Source organism: Mucor mucedo, assembly GCF_025094135.1.
Source record: "Mucor mucedo strain NRRL 3635 chromosome Unknown EV154scaffold_8, whole genome shotgun sequence".
Lineage (NCBI taxonomy): Eukaryota > Fungi > Mucoromycota > Mucoromycetes > Mucorales > Mucoraceae > Mucor > Mucor mucedo.
Window position 1 is genome coordinate 1 of NW_026252292.1, and position 18,888 is coordinate 18,888.

The 18,888-nt window shown below is 35.9% G+C and overlaps 6 protein-coding genes across 6 annotated transcripts; 2 read left to right on the forward strand and 4 right to left on the reverse strand.

Moving 5' to 3' along the window:
* Positions 1 to 621: 621 nt before the first annotated feature.
* Positions 622 to 858, reverse strand: EV154DRAFT_493769 (uncharacterized protein; the record flags this gene model as incomplete). Its single annotated transcript, XM_051599829.1, has 1 exon — positions 622 to 858. A coding segment is annotated over one exon (237 nt), but the record flags the coding sequence as incomplete, so codon positions are not given.
* A 2,319-nt stretch (positions 859 to 3,177) lies between these two features.
* EV154DRAFT_493790 (uncharacterized protein) lies at positions 3,178 to 3,726 on the reverse strand. The gene is made up of 2 exons (XM_051599830.1): positions 3,644 to 3,726; positions 3,178 to 3,543 (listed from the first exon to the last, which is right to left on the reverse strand). The coding sequence occupies exons 1-2, from the start codon at positions 3,685 to 3,687 to the stop codon at positions 3,345 to 3,347; spliced, it is 243 nt and encodes an 80-aa protein (XP_051462211.1). The 5' UTR covers positions 3,688 to 3,726; the 3' UTR covers positions 3,178 to 3,344.
* A 559-nt stretch (positions 3,727 to 4,285) lies between these two features.
* EV154DRAFT_547825 (uncharacterized protein) lies at positions 4,286 to 5,684 on the reverse strand. Its single transcript, XM_051604778.1, has 5 exons — positions 5,543 to 5,684; positions 5,401 to 5,480; positions 5,059 to 5,078; positions 4,822 to 5,013; positions 4,286 to 4,501 (listed from the first exon to the last, which is right to left on the reverse strand). Exons 2-5 carry the CDS (start codon positions 5,437 to 5,439, stop codon positions 4,330 to 4,332), a joined length of 423 nt encoding a protein of 140 aa, XP_051462212.1. The 5' UTR covers positions 5,440 to 5,480; positions 5,543 to 5,684; the 3' UTR covers positions 4,286 to 4,329.
* Positions 5,685 to 13,330: 7,646 nt separating this feature from the next.
* On the forward strand, positions 13,331 to 16,242 carry EV154DRAFT_547826 (uncharacterized protein). Its single transcript, XM_051604779.1, has 10 exons — positions 13,331 to 14,098; positions 14,160 to 14,238; positions 14,304 to 14,545; positions 14,607 to 14,678; positions 14,736 to 14,923; positions 15,002 to 15,132; positions 15,193 to 15,330; positions 15,397 to 15,512; positions 15,572 to 15,674; positions 15,754 to 16,242. The coding sequence occupies exons 1-10, from the start codon at positions 13,830 to 13,832 to the stop codon at positions 15,826 to 15,828; spliced, it is 1,413 nt and encodes a 470-aa protein (XP_051462213.1). The 5' UTR covers positions 13,331 to 13,829; the 3' UTR covers positions 15,829 to 16,242.
* On the forward strand, positions 13,361 to 13,525 carry EV154DRAFT_412403 (uncharacterized protein; the record flags this gene model as incomplete). Its single annotated transcript, XM_051595509.1, has 1 exon — positions 13,361 to 13,525. A coding segment is annotated over one exon (165 nt), but the record flags the coding sequence as incomplete, so codon positions are not given.
* On the reverse strand, positions 16,221 to 17,962 carry EV154DRAFT_493805 (Metallo-dependent phosphatase-like protein). The gene has a single exon (XM_051599831.1). The coding sequence runs from the start codon at positions 17,859 to 17,861 to the stop codon at positions 16,413 to 16,415; it is 1,449 nt and encodes a 482-aa protein (XP_051462215.1). The 5' UTR covers positions 17,862 to 17,962; the 3' UTR covers positions 16,221 to 16,412.
* Between the last annotated feature and the right edge of the window lie 926 nt (positions 17,963 to 18,888).

Below are 18,888 nucleotides of genomic sequence, written 5' to 3' on the forward strand. Positions count from 1 at the left end.
AACAATGTCTAAGGTCAGGGTTTTTAAAGCTTTCTATAGACTTTTTACTGATAAGCACACCGCGTCTCTTCTAAACGGCTGGGAAATAGTGCTCTGAACGTCATTTTGATGATAATGGCCGTTCCCAAGCAAATTCTTCATGTTTAGGAACAAAAACAAAAACTTGTTTTACCAGCCAAAATTTATGGGGGGGGGGAATATATTACAAAAAAGTAAAAACAAGTGTAACATGACTTCCACTTTCTAAACTAGCATGTCTAATTTACTGGTTGTACATAGGCCACATGCCACATAGCTATCCTGAGTATAGTATAATTCTAAGTTAGTACTTACACTGGGGGTGCTATTCTTTTTCACAAATTGAGTGAAAATAAAGTTTGCTTGGGAATGGCCGTTGTTATCCTTATTGTAGTAAGAGTAAAAAAAAAAAAAAAAAAAAAAAAAAAGGATATTTCGCAAAGTAAACAGTGGGTTTATTTTACGCTTTCCCTCCGGAGAGATGTTGTGCCGAACGTTACACCTTAGATACAGCCAAAGTGAACGTAGTCACAGCCTAGGATCGGAAACCTTTTGGCTGTCCTAAAAGATCACATGCTGTAGTGGCTGTCCAAACTCTTTTCTCTAGAAATCAAAATAAATATTAAAACTTTTGAAAGTGTCTACTCCTTTGCCAACATGAACACCCAAGGTCACCAAAAAAATCACTACCAGTTTTATTAAAAACTTTCCCCTCGAAAAACAAGTTGGGACACTAATTGTCAACGTCAAAAGAACAATTGCAAATATAATTGCCCTTATTATATTAAAGTAAGAACCTCCAAAAATGAGGGGGGGGGAGGGGCATTTCTCATACTCAATCTATCAAGAATGAACCTTTACGAGTTCAGTACAGAAAATATTATATTTAGCAGTAATGGAAACAAAAAAAAGCTCGCGTCTGACTATGTTACAGGGCATTGCAAGTATCCCAAAACCCAAGAATAGAGCGTTCCTCTTTTTTTTTTTCTCTCAGTAGCTGAATTCTCAAGACTACTCACGGGTTTTAAAAAAAGAATGCACCCGGTTTTTTCTTTTATGAAGCAATCAACCATCAAGTTCTCATGGTAACCGCACTGGAAAGCAATCGATCAAGGTTAAGCCTAGTGGCAGCCATGAATTATAGAGAAACATAAATTTCAAATATAAACAAGGTTCGATTGTTTGCTGTTGAAGTTTAAAAAAAAAGGAAACCCAATTCGGCTGTATTTTATGTAGCTGCTACAATGATCAAGGACGCAAAAAACAAGAGGACTTTAAAGACCCTGTTTTTCTCTCTTGATAATCAGACTGATAGTACCGTAAAGAAAAAAGAAGAAAAAAAAAAGCTTGATTTACAAAGGACATGATAGACGATGTAAAGGCAACGATACTCTCTTTCCCCCCAGTATTTATACACATAAACTCTGTATTCGGTGATGAATACATGTGTCAAATGAAATGAATTCCTAACATTGTCACGAATGATTTTTCTTTTTTGTGTGATACACAAATTGGTTTACATCGGATAGTCTGACTATTAACATCCTTGTAGTTATTTTATGTTAATTTACCATTCTCATATACTACTTCACCACCAAATACTCGTGTATATTTGTCTTTTCCCCCATCCACTAAATTGAAAGCGATCCGTTTTTATTATTCTTACATTACGTTAAATTAATACCGAATCCATCGGTCATAATCACCAAGTGATCTTTGAAGAGATAAATAAACTTCTAGATAACATGTTAAAATAAATTCATGCCATTTTCCACGAGTATATATATACAAAAGTCCAATATTCTGCTTCAGCCATACGTATGCTTTAGTAATAAACTGATGTATGGGTAGCTCTCATGTTATGGGGTTTACATCCAGGAGTGAGACGAATCTTTGATTAAGACGGCGTCATAAAAGAATAAGTATCACAATCACATTTAACACAAAAAATAACTCACCTCAAATGATTTATATATTGACAACCTACTAGTGTGTATATGCCTGTTGATCACACATAATTCAAGTATAAATGTGTCATAGAGGTGCTACGACCAAAGTTTTGCAGGAACTTCATCTAGATTTAATTTGAACTCCTTCAAATCCTTCTTTGCTTTGCTTATGTTATTATTCTGTAGCTGCTCCTCCATTGTTGATGTGTGCTGTCTCTGTCTTTTAAGCACTGCCCATCATGCGTAGTGGGGTGGTTCAATACAAAAGAGAGGGAAAATTTGTGTCGATTCAATACATAATAGTGAAAGTCGTTATCTGTGGAAACGGAAAAGGTATTGGAGCGTTTTATTTCCCTTGTTGGTTTTGTCTTTTGTTAGACTTACGCTTGTTGAATGTCTTCTTGGTGAAAGAATAAAAATAAGCATCTAAAAATTTCTCGAAAAACTGAAAAGGTGGAATGTACGACGTGAGGTGTAGCTGGAGCCATTTCACGTCATCAAGTCGGACATGCGTATTTATCGGACACAGCATATAAAGGCTAGAAATTGAACGTTGCGTTTCCTTCTATTTTTGTACACTGCGCAAAAAACGGTTAACGAATGACCATCACCCCAAGAGGGCGTACCAGATCTGTTTACGAACAGCATTAGTGTACGTTAGCAGTTTTCGTTTCTATAATAGACAGCCAGGTGTCTTAACGCGGCAAAGTCGTTCTGCTTTAGACATTTCTGGGTATAACAAAGATTTTTCAACAGCTGAAAAAAAAAAAAAAAACCGCACCTCTTTTTTTTTTCTCTCCCCACAATCTCGCAAGAAAAAGTGTAGGAAGCTTTCCATTTTTATGCCACCTTTAAAATCAGGTTAAACAGGTAATTATGCAGGCATGAGGGCTCGCTTTTATTTTTGTTTTAATTTTGCTTTTAGCTTTCCAGTTTGAAACATGTTATACCGTTTATCAGGTATTTGACCTTCATTTTAATAAATGTTCGGCCTGCTGATTTAGACTAGTGGATTAACAACGTGATAATAAACCAGCAACTGGAAATCGAGATCAGGAAACTTATAACTGCAACAGACGGCCGACAAATTCTCATGATACATACCATCATCTTTGGGAAAGGATCGCCAAACGACAGTTTGGAATTATAGGCAATTGCTGTAGGCTGTCTATAGACGATAAAGATAATGATAAAATGTTATTGAGGATTATGAAAGAATTGAATGCTGAACTTCACTTTACGAGGTAATTATTTGCAACAAGAAGTACAATAGGTGTAATCGGACAAAGGAGAGCCAGAGAGACAAGATTAGAAAGTATTGGTGAGATCAAAAAAACAGCAAATCCACGAAAAGAAAAGCAGAAGGTGGATACGATATCAAATTAACACGAGAAGCATAACACGAGAGGGCAAATGAATACGACGCCTAAAGAAAGAATATTTAGTGGATAAGGGTGTAATATACAAGGAAATAGAGGTATGTTTCGGCTTGATGATATGAGGATGACAAGAAATAAGAAAATAAGGTGCTGAAAAGTAATGGAGGTACCAATAAAAATAATATATATGGATACTACTGTATACAGTTTGAGGGATTGATGCGGGAGAATATAAAAAGGATATTGGCCAAAATGGTGTAATCTCGAGAGTGTGAATTATGTTAAAAATTTCCTCACAGGGTGTGCTGTAAAAAAATGGCAACAGATGTAAATCGGTACATAAAGAACGAAGAATTTGTTTGTTTTCTTTTCTCTGTTTGGTTAACTTAAACTGTGCTTGAGGCAAGGGAGGGAATCTTTGAATTGAAAGCACAAAAGCTCTAATAGCTTAATGTTATGACAGTTACTGTTCTTAATACAAGCAATTTTGACAGGAGGTCAGCAAGCATATTGGTAAAAAAAGTTAGAGGCATTTAATAGCGCCTACATAAGACTTTACGATATGATGAATGCTTTCGTATTCTGTAGGTTTCTTTTCTTTTTATAGAATTTCCCTCCGTCAATGACCAACCAATGTTAAGGTCAAGGTTTTGCAGCTTTTCGTAGACTTTCTATGTTGAACACACTGAGTCTCTTCTAAAAACGGCTGGAAAAAAATTGCTTAAAACGTCATATTTAATTGATGTTGGTTATCCTCTAGCAAGAGTAAAAAAAAAGATATTTCGCAAAGTAAACAGTGGGCTTATTTTACGCCCTCCCTCCGGGGAGATGTTGTGCTGGAATTTACACCTTAGATACAGCCAAAGTGAGCGTAGTCACAGCCTAGGATCGGAAACCTATTGGCTGTTCCTAAGAGATCACATGCTGTAGTGGCTGTCCCTTAATTGCCTTACACTCTGTAAAAATAAAACAAACTCTTTTCTCTAGAAAGCAAAATAAATATTGAAACTTTTGAAAGTGTCTACTCTTTTGCCGACATGAACACCCAATACCACCAAAGAAATCAATACCAATTTTACTAAAAACTTTCCCCTCGAAAACAAGTTTGGGACACTAATTGTCAACGTCAAAAGGACAATTTCAAATACAATTGCCCTTATTATATTAAAGTAAGAACCGCCGAAAATGGAAGGGGGGGGTTCTCATACACAACCTATCGAGAATGAATGTTTACGAGCTTAGTACAGAAAATATTCTTTTGAGCAGTAATGGAAACAAAAAAAAAAACTCGCGTCTGACTATGTAACAGGGTATTGAGCAGGAATTTAAAGGTATCACAAAACCTAAAAGAACAAAACTTTGGGGGAGGGGTTTCATGAGTCTGACAAAATAGGTTTAAAAGACTTATCTCAACTATGACTGACTGACATAATCCGACAGGTAGCATATAAGAATTTTATATTTGGTATATTTACCGTGCGTGTAACAGGGCCTCTTGAAAAAATCCAACTCTTTGGGATAGCCAAAAGGTACCCGATCCTAAATGACCCAGAAATTTAAAAGTGGCTGTATGTGGAAATGGATGTAATGATCCCGTAAAGAAAGACCATAATGAGATGTCAATAACAATAACATTCATCCTTAAACTGTGTATATCTTGTAGCACACTGTTCAGGGGAAATTGTAGTTCTTAATAAAGGTAGCTGTGGCACCTCATTGTGGCTAATGTAACCTTCACATATTTTCATATTAATGTTATTTTTTAAATGAGTATGCCTTATACTTGTATGAAGGATGATATGAGATCAAGACTGTACATAAAGTAAATGATCAGTTTTTAATGTAAAGTATCGATAAGAGATATATTTAGGATTATCAAATTGAGGATTTAAGAAGTGTAGATCGAGTCATATATTAAGTATATAGCCTCAATCACGACACTGTACCTGCGTCTATCATTGTGCCTGATTTTTTCTTTTTAGTATTTCGGGTCTGTGATGGACGGTCTGATGTAAATGATGAACTTATTTTAAAGGGAGAAATGGTCACTTTACCTTCATACAGCTAGACATAAAAAGAGTGTCTGAGCACATGCTAAAAAAGCTATTGGTGATCTAATAAAAAACATTATATACTAATAACGCATTAGTATACGCATATAAAAAAAAGTAAGTGGTTATAAAATTGATAACAAACTCAAGAGATTTGTTCAACGAGTAAAACCTTGCTTATTTAGGGGAAATGAGTTACGCAACCCAGCCTTTTCACGCTTGAAGATTGTATTCAGATCTTTTACTCTTTACTGCCCTTCTTGTAATTGCAACCCAGCCTTTTTCTGCCCCCCACCCCCCTCAGATTTTTTTTTATTCCTTACTGCCCTTCTTTTCATTGCAATCCAGCCTTTTCCCGGTCCCCAGATTTTTTTACTCTTTTGAGAGTCGCGTATCGAGCGAGGGAATGCAGTTTGCCCAGTCGGGTGGTTTGGCATGACTTTTAAAATTTGAATAGCCTCAGGCAAACAAAATCTGTTTTGTCTACTACTTACTTCCCTATATGTTTGTTATTTACGTTTATCACTAACTTTCTGCACAATGTAGCCTTTTTTTTTTTAGCATACTCAATACATATAGTATCTTGTTGTATGAATTTTACTATTATTAATACTTTTTTAGGCATATACGTCCTTTTGATGACTAACAATAATGAAGATAAAGTCCCTGAGAATAAATCCGGCACAATCCACATTACCAGCATTTTTACACTTTGGCAAAAGGTATTAATTTTTGTAACTGCCATGTGTCATTAAAGGGACTAAAATTATCAATAAAAATAAATTAGTTATACAACCTGCTTTTTTTTTTTTCACTTCAAATATTGAACCACTGTAACACAGTTGGCATGTTTAAATATGCGATTGATAAAAAAAGCAAGTGCGAAGTAAAAGGATCAATTTTGCAATGCGTTCACATTTTTCTTTTTTTTTTTTGTTTCGATTTTTTTTTAAAAAAAAAAAACAAAAGGCCGACAAGGACAAGTGTTGTATACACAAATATCCCGTAGTGTATACAAGCATTATTTTGTGAGTTACTTTAGCGAAGAAATTCAAAATAGCTATTTTGTGTCACCTTACGTACACGCAACATCTGCATTAAAAAATGATAAAAAACAACTTCTAAATAATACCACAGCTTACATTGCACGCATGGTCCACACATGCTTACTGCGATATGTTTACTTAAAACACATGAGAGTGTAAAACATGTTTGATGCGAGCTCTTACACTATGGCGGAAAATTAGGTAACATTTTGTTTAAGTACTTCTCAAGCACACAAATAAATTTTTAAACGTTCAAACTAAGGTCTTTTTTCGTTGTTGTAGAAAAAAAATGGACTTTTTAATTATTCTATTAGGAAAAATGTAGCCTTTAACAACAACAACAAAAAAAAGACCTTAGTTTGGACCGTACGCTTACGGCTGGGGCTCCTTTTATCCAATCAAATCACTTGATTTGAGTTAACGGAGTTGTATTGGGCGAATCAAATCACTTGATTTGAGTTAAATGAGATTAAATAAACTGATTTTCTTTCTTTTTATCTCTTTTTTGAAGTTTCAAATTGTTCCTGACACAATTGAAAAGAACATTATGAATAATCTCAACCCCAGCTCTGATGTCGAAAAAATAGGAGGGGAAGGAAGTTTCCCGAGAATTAAACAGAAACGTGGTCGTCCATCAGGTGGAAAGACTGAAAAAAAGCCTGAAGTTGTGTACGGAAGACCGAGAAAGCAAATCAAGAACCATTCGTCAATGTTGAATTTCACAATGCAGGCGAAAGCAGTAAGACGACGTTCTTGATTTTTATATAAGCTTTACTGTTGAGTCATTCATATTTTTTTTTTTTTTTTTTTTTTAGTCTTCGAACACTATTCACAATGAGCAGGAACACCAACAAACGAGTGTTGAAGAGATCGTCGACAATAATGTTGACACAACAGTCGATGAATCTGTACCTGAAGAGAGTTTAAGTAATTCTGTAGTAGTTGAGCTTGAAGAAAATCATTCCTCTTTAGTCGACCAAGAAGAGGTGGTTGCCACTGAAATTTCAACTTTTGAAAGTAGCGTTAACGATGAGAACGAAGACGAAGTTAATATTGATGAATTTCCCAACATCGATAACCAAACTGCGGATTCGTTGGATGAAGATAAGGGAAATGATAATGAGTGGGGAGCAGACGATGAAGACGATACAGAAGAACTAGACGAAAACGAATTCATCACTGTTGACAATGATGCAGCTTCTATCCTTGAAGAAAGGTACGTCAATAAGTATCTTGCTGAGTTACAGGAGAGATTGAAGGGGAAAAGACCAGAAGAGTATCAGAATGGCACTTTTTGGGTTCACCGAAAGAATCCATACTTTATGCTTGATAGCAATAACAAAGACCCGGGATACCTCTATACACCTAGAGTGTTTTTATGGTTCCCTCATCATTTAGTAAGAGATTTAACGTGTCCGACTTGTGAAGCAAAAATAGGTGTAAAGGGATTCAATAAGAAGCCTAGAGCCAGGAGGATTATCGATTTAAATGAGTGCGATCCTAAATGAGAAGTTTCTTTTTATGTCATTTCTAATGTGTTTAATAATTTTTAACTGTTTTTACCTGATGACTACAAGATACAAGTGTCGTAACAAGGATGTTAAGCACACATTTGATGGGTGTAACCCAGCTTTGATCCGACAACTTCCACTTCATTTACAAGCTGAATTTCCAGCTGTCCTTAGTCATCGATCTGGCCTTTCTAAAATGCTTTGCAAACTGATGAGACCACTCTTTCAACATGGGATCGGACCTCATCGTATGTCTAAAGTCCTTCGCGTGATGCACACTGAGAAATATGACGAATTGCAGCTTCAATACTACACAACCCTTGATCATTATGCCCAAAGTCCTTCCGTATTATCTATGCTCCAGTCAAGACAATATCCTGAGTTTTCTCAATTCAAAGACAAGATGCAATATAATGGCTATGTTCCTTCTGCTAATTACATTAGCTATGTATACAGCTCCTTGATAGCGAAGGTTCGTCCTTTCATGGATCAACTTATGTCGTTTGTAGACGACACTGTTTTAAAAGGGGATCATTCTTTCAAGATCATTGATCACTTGGCGAAAATCAATGGGGTTTCAACGTTTTCTTGCCTCTACACTGTTTTAAATGAACATGAAGAGATCCGTTTACAAGTCTTGGCACAAAGCAAAAAAAAATGGATCATCTAACTAGCACCTCAATTTCTCCAGATGATGGATACTTACAAAAAGCTTAATATGAAAGAGCCTGAGCTTTTTTATACAGATGATGTCATTGGAGACCAAGGATTCTTAAAACAGGTGATGCCATCCTTAACCAAAGACGTTGTACCTATTCCCAAATGTACAAATGTACAACAGCAACAACAACAAAACCCATTTCTTTCACTTCCTATTATTACCCTGCCAGAAACTTCAAAGATCAGAGTTTTAAGATCTGAAGTAGAGATCAATGAGGCTTATATCGAAATATTTGGAAATACTGATGAGTATAGTAATGAAATTTTTGTTGGTTTTGATTGTGAATGGATGATGTCCACAAGTGGAGTATCCTTAATGCAGATGTGCTACCAAAATGAAATTGTTTTGTTCCGTGTACATGACTTTGATACGAATACGGTTCCTCGTGAGCTATCTAAGGTTCTTAGCTGTTCCAAGATTGTGAAATTAGGGAGAAATGTTAAGGCAGACTGTACAAGAGTGAAGCGTGTATTTGGTGTTGTGGTATCAAACCACGTAGATCTTGGGCCATTTTGCTACAACCGCGACTTAGTTAATAACTCTCGTCCCCGACTTGATGTTCTTTGTGGAAGCATTTTATCTTTGCAACTATCTAAGATATCTATCATTCGTTGTGGTGACTAGGAAAGAGATGATTTGACAAGTGAGCAAATAAGCTATGCAGCATTAGATGCTTGGGTCGCTTTAAAGATTTTTGAAAAGGCTAACGAAGAACCAGCTGTAAACGAAAAGGTTACGAAAAAGTCACAAAAAGGTACTTTTGTTGCAGTTTATAACCAAACATCCGCAAGAGTGATGCCTTCTGCCTATGGATTCATTGAGGATAATGAAGGATCCATTGAAGCTCATCTGAAAGATACCAGGCTTGTAAAGGTCGATGATGTTCAAGTGCTTTCCATGCTTCTTGAAAGTCATCAAGAAAACGGCAATCATGAAGCAAGAACTTTAAGTGATTTGGGTGATCCTCCTTTTGTATTAAGAATCAGCAACCACTGTTTGAGAACGGCCTCAAAAAAACAATACGACCTTAAAATGCAGCAAGATTTGTCAAAAGTATCTCCTATTCCATCAGAGTCAGACACCATCCATCCGAATACGTCTCTTGACTCAGGGAATGTACATGTACCATCAAGAATCCTGAAAGATGTTTTTCATGTAATGCAAATGATACGTGTTTCCTTAAAACATGGCATGGCCAAAGAGTTTTCTCGTTGCTTTAGAGATGCTATGTTTGTTGTTGATCTTGGTGATAAAAGATTAGTGAGCCAATATCTTGAATCAATAGGAACTGATTGGGAGAGCTATATGGTGAAAACCCCGGACTTTGTTTTGGAGCGTGTACGAAGATATATACCACCACCCGAAGAGTTGTAAAAATCTGTCTCAATGCTTTTCATGCATTACGGTCCTGCAAAGTGCGTATTGAGCGGGAAGCCTTTGTTCAATGAAGACGCATGGAGCGCTTCTAAGCATGTTTTGGAGGAGATATGACTTGGTCACGTTTCAGACGTATTAAATGGTCCCGTATTATATACAGAAAAGGGGTTCGACAAGAATGGATTGATGAAGTATAGGTGTAGCAGAGGTACTAGTTCTGTAGAAGGCTCTGTACATATGAACATCATAAGAAAATTTGCATCATACAATGCAGGTCCTCGTTCAGCTGATATGGTTCTTGCTGACTATCTTCTTTATCACAACACCGATGTAAGAGAATTTCAGAGTATACTTATATATAAGCTCAATTGACCTAATACGTATTATACTAAATTACAATTTATGAATTTTTAGGTTGGCTCAAGAAATCGCTACGGAAAAGTGCATAAAGGTCACTACAGTCCCTGGTTATATCAATCAATCAATACTATTAGAATCAAGCTGGGTCATACACCTATTGACAGCTACTTTACGAATAGACTCGGTAGTACTTTTGAATAGTTAGTGTAATTAGTATCATATTGCGAATAAATTCCTATTAGTTCAACACAGTACCAGCTCCCTCATATGTCAAACTGAAATCAGATTTCATAATCGTTCCTGGATTGGTCGAGTAGCTGCTGAAGCTTCTAGTTTCTCATAAATTTATTTGAGTAATCCAATCAAGGAGCCTGTCATTGAATGGATAAACAATAATGCATTAGAAGTGAAGGATATGGGTCACCTAGCTCCTTGTATATTTAGCAACAAGCTATATTTCATACGCAGCTGATTTCTAAATCTAATTCTACCATTTCCCAGTTTGCGGGTAAACAGTCAATTTGATCTGCGTAGATAAAATCTTGAAGTAATAATTGAATATAAAAAGGACCTCTATTTTTATCATGAAGAACTCCCCAACATATAATAAAGGATTATAGAGTCTCATTTCTTTACTTGTTTTATTTTCATTTCCCCTTTCTATTCTCAATTATCACAGCTATTATAAGTGTATGATAACGTTATTGCTTTTATCTTTTTCTTTTCCTTATTTTATTTACTCAAGAAAAAAAAATTGACCCATCAAAGTAACGAAATTAACGAAAATATCTGTAGTGAATTAGGAAATTATAAATATCCATAATTTAGATATGGATATGGTGGAACAAGATAAAAGATATCAATCAATTTCACTATCTCTGACATTTAACGCTATTCTATATCTACAAATAATGTTCTTAATCAATACCCTTCTTATTTTCCCTATTGTGAATGGATCGTACATATATTAAGTTCCGTAATTCACCAAGGCTATATTTTCCCGCCTGATCCGTCCATTTGGACGGATTTTTAGTAGATGTTTACCCATTTAATAAAAAAAAACACACGGATTAACTGCATAAATTACGGTGGTGTATATTTTCAAATTAGCTCTCCCTTTCGGCTTATTCAACTAAATAAAAAACTTTCATTTATACATTAATCATTAAATACGTTCATTCGTTAAAAAAAAACTCGTTTGCAGTTTTTAAAGTTGATTATTTATTTTATTAAAAAGAATGAAAGTAAGATTTCTTTATATTTTAATACTTGAAGATGAATTCTGATACGTATAAAGACTAAAACGTGAATGATCCAGAAAGTAAAAGATGTACGGCACAGCAAACATGCATGCAATTACTCTGTATGTAAAGCGGCGCATTTTTTTTAACAAAAAAAGGGGCATTGTGATTAGTTGTGGAGTGAAAACTCATAAATAAAATTCCTTAGTTTCTTTTACAGACAGAGCTACTGCTACAATGATAATCGTAGAAGTCCGAAGTCTGAAAGGACATTCAGAAAAAAGAACAGAAATAAACGGAAATTTCTTAATTATTCCAACAACACAGCAAAATAAACTGCAAGCAGAGCTTTGATACACCAGTCTGTGTTGATAGAAAGGAGTGTTAATTAAAGGAAGAAACTTCAGAAATAAGGTATACCAGTTGCATGTTCACCCGAAACAAGAACGAATACAAGTTACTATTTTTTTAAGAAGTGAATAGAAAGAGAAAAGAGGAAAGAAAAAAAAAAACTCTGCTTAAATGCGTATTTTTTTATATCAAAGACGATCTAACATTACGCTAATGAGATAAATCAAAAACACAGGTGACTAACTGGTATGCGAGTAAACTGCTATTCTTCTTGGATTATGCTTTTGATGAAACTTCCAATTTTTAAGCAGTACTTCAAGTCATGAAGAGACATTGCGCTGCCTCGTATTGCTCTTGCATTCCAACTGCTATACCCGCTACGAAAACAATGAAAAAAAAAGAGTTGTTATTAACATTGCAGACATTTTCACAACTGTAGGATTGTTGAAAATGGTGACACATTTAGCGAATAGAAAGAACGTAACATACCAAGACTCTTGTTTTTTGTTATTGTCAATTCACCATCAACTAGCTTTGATGAAGACATAAAAAGAACAGCTTGAAAAATTCCCAATCTTTGCTAGCTAACCATCCATAGACGGATACATAACCACCTTGATTAATGGGATGGACAAACTTTAGTGTTGGATGCTCCGTTTGGTTATTTGTTTTTACGCAAATAAGTGATTTAATACTCATAGACGAATGCTTATCCAGTTAAGATACTTAAGATGGATCAGGCGATTTTTTTTGGTTTTAGGGTGCTCCGTTTTTTTTTTTTTTTTTTTTCTGAAATAAGTATTCGCCCATAGACGGATGGCTCGTCTGCTGCAGGAAAATGGAACGGATAAAGACGTTAAGAGTTTTGTGCTACGTTTGTGTTACATTATTTATTTAGCCCAAAATGAACGGATACTCGCTCACGTGCGGTTATACGCCCAGATTTGAACGTAAATGGTTGTGATTACACTGTAAATGGTGCTTAAAATAAAAGAGCAAAGCCCGTAAGTTAGTCAACCTAATTATTCATTTGTATATCCTATCGACGTGTATCTTTTTCTTTGGACATACTCATATTTGGAAGGAATTCAAATAACGGATGAACCCGTAGTTGAAGATTTAAAGGTAAAAAGTAATAGAGATATATTATTTCTACGTTCCATGTATTTTAACTGCAAAATTTAAAATGCTAAATGTTCATGGTCAGGAAGTTAGTAAAGAACTGCTTTATTATTCAGGGAAATTTGCAAAGCTGATGGATCAAAAAGGAGGGCAGAAAATTACACTGCGATATTGATGAACTGTAAAATCGTTCTTATGTTAATTCTTCAGGTGTAGTCAGTAAATAATATTTTTATTGATTGCAAGACATTGAACGGCATCTTCTTTATATCTTCTAAACACAATAGAAATGCTGGCATTGAGGACAAGTATAAGGTCGAAGAAGGGGTTGATATGAATAAACTTGATCAGTTTAAAGTTGAAAAGTTAAGGAAAAATCTACTAGGTAACTTGCTATAACATATATAAATTGACATTTAACCTTTAGTAAGTAGTTCTTAACCTCCTTGCTTGCAAAATCGTCTTTTGCAGATTTTTGGTACTTCCCTCACTGGAAGTACAGGTTCTTTTTATGTATTTAATTTCGTATAATATCTTTTGTCCATGTTGATTAAAATTTGTAGAAAAATTAAATAAGAAAGGATAGTTTTCACAGGAATAACCTGTAACTGAGACCATAGCTTGTTAAGAACATGATACGTATGTACTTAAGTGCCTCTACTTGCTTGTGTTGTGACCCGACAGTAACAAATGAAACACCGCTATGTTTCGGCTTGGGATGTGTCATCCGTCCTACACACGCGAGGGGAATTTAACCTTTTTGTTTAATCCTTCATACTTTTTTTTAAACAACATGGCAAAGCAACCAAGGTCACCTGCCGAACTTGAGAAATTGAGCATTATACCTGTGGATCCTAATATTTCTATTCGACTTTATTTTCGTTCAGCCGATTTATTATTTAAACAAGCACACATTTATAAGCTGGAACATGACTGGGAGCATGCTTATGTGCTGTACATGAAATTCACCAAGTAAGCTTTTTATGTTTTAAAAAAAAATCAGACTTGTCTAATCTATTGTTTTAAATAAAAGCTTAGGTATAAGTGAATTACCCAAACATCCAGCTTATAAGAATGCAGAGAATAAGAAAAGCCTGAAGCAATTGAATAGAGTAAATTACCCACCTCCAAAAAAAAAAAAAGTCTTGGCATAAATTTAACATGAACACAATATTAGAATTGCTTGGAGGCCTTGGAGGCTCTAGAGCAGATGAAGCCAGTATTAGAGGAAGCATACGCTTCGCATGTAAAAAAAATAGAGCAAGCAGAAGAGGCTAAAAAAGCTTCGTCCATCTCCAATCAGACAACACAATGGCGATTGCAACAGCGCCCCGTCGAAACCGTTTCTAAAGATTGGAACTTACAAGACGCTTTAAAGGGTGTTGCTGGGGTGAGAACTGAATATAGCGAAGTGACAAAGTAAACCTTAAAAAAAAAAAAATTACCATTCGACTTTTCTTGATATTAATTGTATAAAAAGGTCTCCAACCACTGGCACTGGCTATCAAAAGGCCGAGTATCCTAGCTTGTCATTACATAATCAGAGTGATGGGTACAGTGGTTTAGTTGTCATATTATAAATTTATATATTATACTAATTCTATATTAGATATGTTTACCAAGCTCAGCTCCCTACTTCAGTACAATCTCCACCACAACTTCCACCTAAAATTCGTCAGCAACCTACATTACCGCCAAAAATACCAATTAACCGAGATATCAATTCACCAGAGTTACCGCCTAAAATCAAATTGCATGAGGATAAAGAGATACATCGATCAGGACCCACAACAGATGGTAAAGTTGATGAGAATTCTAGTGTGATAGATAGTTAACACCTTTTTATTTTATTTTTTTTAAAAAAAAAAAAAAAAGCTTCGACCGAAAGAGGTGAGCCACTTCGAAAGCTTTTATTACCGAAGCGATTACATGCAAGGTTTGTCGGGATTGCCGATCGTAACACTCGTAATAAGATTGAGACATGTGGTATTTTGGCTGGAACACTGGTATGGATCATATTACTTATTTATGACATTGGTGTATACTAACTTGAATTTTTTAACAAGAAAAATAATATATTAAAGATCACAACATTAATTATACCCAAACAGACAGGGACTCCAGATACATGTACCACAGAGAACGAAGAGGATTTATTTGATATTCAAGACAAGCACGACTTATTGACTTTTGGTTGGATCCATGTAAGTTTCCCCCCTTTTTTTGTGTGTGTGTCTATATTTATGCGAATGTTTAATCTATCTATTCAGACACATCCAACGCAATCCTGTTTCTTAAGCTCAGTGGATTTACACACACATTGTTCTTATCAACTTATGCTACCTGAAGCAATTGCTATTGTTTGTGCTCCTTCTCAGACACCCAAGTAAGAAAACGAGGCTATTTTTGATGACTTTTTAAACTAATCTCTTTTTATTTCTATAGTTTTGGTATTTTTAGATTGACAGATCCACCAGGACTAGATATTATTAGTAATTGTAAAGCGACACCGGCTTTTCATCCTCATCCTGACTTGCCTATTTACACTGTAAGTTTAAGTATTGTCTTTCCTTGAAGGCTACTGTTACTTAATGCTTTTTTTTTTTTTTTTTTTACTTGTGATATAGGCTGCTGAAGGGGACGGTCATGTTGGAATAGCAGATTATGACTTTACTGTCTTGGACCTGCGAGATAATAAATAAATAACATTATATCGCAACAGTTTTGTCTTACTTTTGGTAAGTCTGTGATGATAAAGTTTGGTATAATTGATGGGAGGGGAAAAAAAAAAGTTTGTTTTGTTCTACGTTCCGTATAAATTTGATTGGAAAGCGAATCTCCCAAGATAGAATATACTTTTCAGTTTAATTCTTACAATGGTGATTGATTGCGTAAAAAAAAAATGGCTTTAAAATGGCTTATTTATGCGTAGTTATCTGCGCAACTGTCTCTCTCTAAAATAGTTTCCAAACCGTGTGATAACAACCACATTAGATATTAGTAACATCTCTTTTTTAAAGTTGTCGAAACGAACACAAGCGCTGGTTACTTTTGTGTTACTTCTTGCTTCATAGAAAAAAAAAAAAAAAAAAAAAAGATAAATTGTCATGCTTGACTGGTGAGCCAAAAAATTATCTTCATTTATAACAGCTTATGTATGTTTATTGATAAATCTAGTCATTTCTGTATCAATCACAAGAGGTTGCCTCATTTACTCTACCGTACACATAACAAAGTAAGCAAAAATTATCTTCCATGATCACGGGGGAAAAAAAAAAAAAAAATTCTATGTGCGAGACTCTATTGACATTGAATCAACTTTTTTACCACTGACACTATAGGTATCCCAATGAAGAGACCATCGATTATTTAAGAGAGGAGGTTTAAACTCCAACAAGACGTAATGAAAGTCTAATGATTTCGATTCATACATGGCCCAATCGGTCACCTGATCAAAATCCAAATCCCCTCCACCGCCTCCAATAATAGCATAATGAACTCCATTGCGTTCCCCACGTTCATAATTATGTTGATGACCCGAGATAACGATATCAACTTTACCTTCTTCAAAGATGGGGACGTAACGATCCTTGATAAAGGCTCCCCATTTACTCTGTCCCTGTTGAAACCAAGCTTCTGGATCCCAATATTCCAAAAAGGGAGGCACATGGACTACGACCACACGGAATTGAGCTTGTTTGAATTCGTCGGATTGGATTTCATGCTTGAGCCAGGTATCCTGTAGCTCCCAATCGATGTTGCTGTCCAGAACGATAAAACGAAGAGCTCCGTTCGCCATGGAGAATGCAAACCAAGGGTGACCGTTGATCCCGTGACTACGTGTATAAGTATATTCACCTCGCATGTCATAATCATGGTTACCATGGGCGTAGATCAAGGGTGTGGTTTGACCTAATCCATGCGCTGCTAAGGGACCAGCGAAATCCGTCTGCCATTGTCTGAGTGAAGGATAGTTTTGGATGGCATCCCCCGCATGAATTAAAAACTGTGGTTTGGGTGATCGTTTTCTGATCTGACGCAGTAAAGATGAAAAGGTCAACATACCAAATTGATTATCTGCTATCGCTGCCATACGAATAGGTTCTGTATCCAGGGTGGTATACCATTGAAATGCATGTTTCGCTAATACTTTTCGCTTTTTTTGTGTACTTTCGCTGCCTTCCTTGGGTGTGGTTTCAATCCTGTAATTCACGGTGCCTCCCCTTTCGATGGGACCCAACGTGGCTTTATAGACAGTGTGGTGAGGATCCAGGACTTTGGGCTCGATGGCCTCCAATGTGATCTTTTCGTCCCCTGGTTGCCAGTAAGTGAGTGACATGGCCTTATTTGACATGCCACAATTCATTTCCCAAACGACTTGAACGTGGCGGGTATCTTGTACAAATAACATGGGTTCCTTTCGTAACAGACCACAAGCGACATAACCACGATCGAACATGGTGCTATCCATCTTGATCTTGAGAAAAGTCCAGTAAACGGCAATCATGTTACGTAGACAAAAGAGTGCTAATAAAAGTAAGCAAACTAAAAAGAGAATTTGCTTTTGATGATGTCGAAACCATCTCGTTATTTGACTTTTTTTGGGTAAAAAACTGGTCTTGTTGAGTTCGACGGTTTCGTTATGACTGTAAGGGTATGGTGAAGTGAGTTGTTTATACTGAAAGGACACCGAAGAGTAAGGTTCGCTAAAGTCTGCATTCGGGTACATGCTCATGCTTTCATTTATTCGGAAAAAGCTTAAAAAAAAAAAAAAAAAAATTATGTGTTACTCTATTCCCAAATATATAAATGAAACCCTCATTTCATAGTCACAAGCAAGATCAAAAGTCAAGCTAGAAACTATATAAAAAATCCCTCCATTAAAAAAAGTGTGTTTTACTCCTCAGTTATTATTATTGTAGTCAGAGGTAAAATAACGAATGGACAGAGCCTAATGTTAAATCGAACCTAAATGCTACTATTAACCATCAGGTACTGTAACACTGTTGTGCTTTCGGCGACTGAATTTTCTCTCACCATCCCTAACCCCCAAGATGGATGATCTCCCCCGGTGTTATAGGTGACTATTGTTGCGGTTTAAGCACACTAGATGCAGTCCCGAGCGTGATGGCGGGGGGGAGAGGGGAGGGGGGGGGGGTGAAAGGAGGGAGAGGATATTAGGTAAAGTGTGTATGTGCGTGATTTTCTTCCGAGATCTACGACCGTGTTTCATTCTACCTTATGTAAGATACATTTGTTGGTAAATAACATCAGTATCACGTAATTGTTTCTGTTTAAATGAGCTGATAGTATCTAGTTCAGACTAATTGCTGGGAATGAACACATGATGGGTGTACCACATGTCAAGGATACGGGTGCTTATTTTCTTGTGTATAAATTCACGTTAAATGGCGTATGTGTGTGTGTGTGTGTGTATGGAGGGAGGGGTGAAGTTGGATGAGCGTAAGTTATTTTTTTTTATTGGGTTATAGCCGACATCCACCCATACGACAACAACAACAACAACAAAAAGAAAGGGGTGGGGGACGGGGGAGGGGAGAATCAATTTTTTATGCAACTTCAGTTTGATTGCATGATCGGAAACGGAGAATGGGACAAAGTAAAAAGAAAAAAAAGGCTGTTTGATGTCACCTTTTTTATTACTGAAAAAATAAGAAGAAAAAAGTGTTTTTGTTCTATTCAAGAGTGTGCTTTTTAATATTTAGTTGAAGTTGACGCGAAAAATAAAAATTTAGGGAATG

Coding starts and splice junctions, on each gene's coding strand:
- EV154DRAFT_547825 (XM_051604778.1), bottom strand. CDS start 5,439: ATGTGCTCAGACACTCTTTTTATGTCTAGCTGTATGAAG. Junction 5,079..5,400: donor TTATGTCTAGCTGTATGAAG/GTAAAGTGACCA, acceptor AAATATGTGAAG/GTTACATTAGCCACAATGAG. Junction 5,014..5,058: donor GTTACATTAGCCACAATGAG/GTGCCACAGCTA, acceptor TCCCCTGAACAG/TGTGCTACAAGATATACACA.
- EV154DRAFT_493790 (XM_051599830.1), bottom strand. CDS start 3,687: ATGTACCGATTTACATCTGTTGCCATTTTTTTACAGCACACCCT. Junction 3,544..3,643: donor ATTTTTTTACAGCACACCCT/GTGAGGAAATTT, acceptor AACTGTATACAG/TAGTATCCATATATATTATT.
- EV154DRAFT_547826 (XM_051604779.1), top strand. CDS start 13,830: ATGTTTCGGCTTGGGATGTGTCATCCGTCCTACACACGCGAGGGGAAT. Junction 14,546..14,606: donor GAATATAGCGAAGTGACAAA/GTAAACCTTAAA, acceptor TTGTATAAAAAG/GTCTCCAACCACTGGCACTG. Junction 14,924..15,001: donor ATCAGGACCCACAACAGATG/GTAAAGTTGATG, acceptor AAAAAAAAAAAG/CTTCGACCGAAAGAGGTGAG.
- EV154DRAFT_493805 (XM_051599831.1), bottom strand. CDS start 17,861: ATGAGCATGTACCCGAATGCAGACTTTAGCGAACCTTACTCTTCGGTG.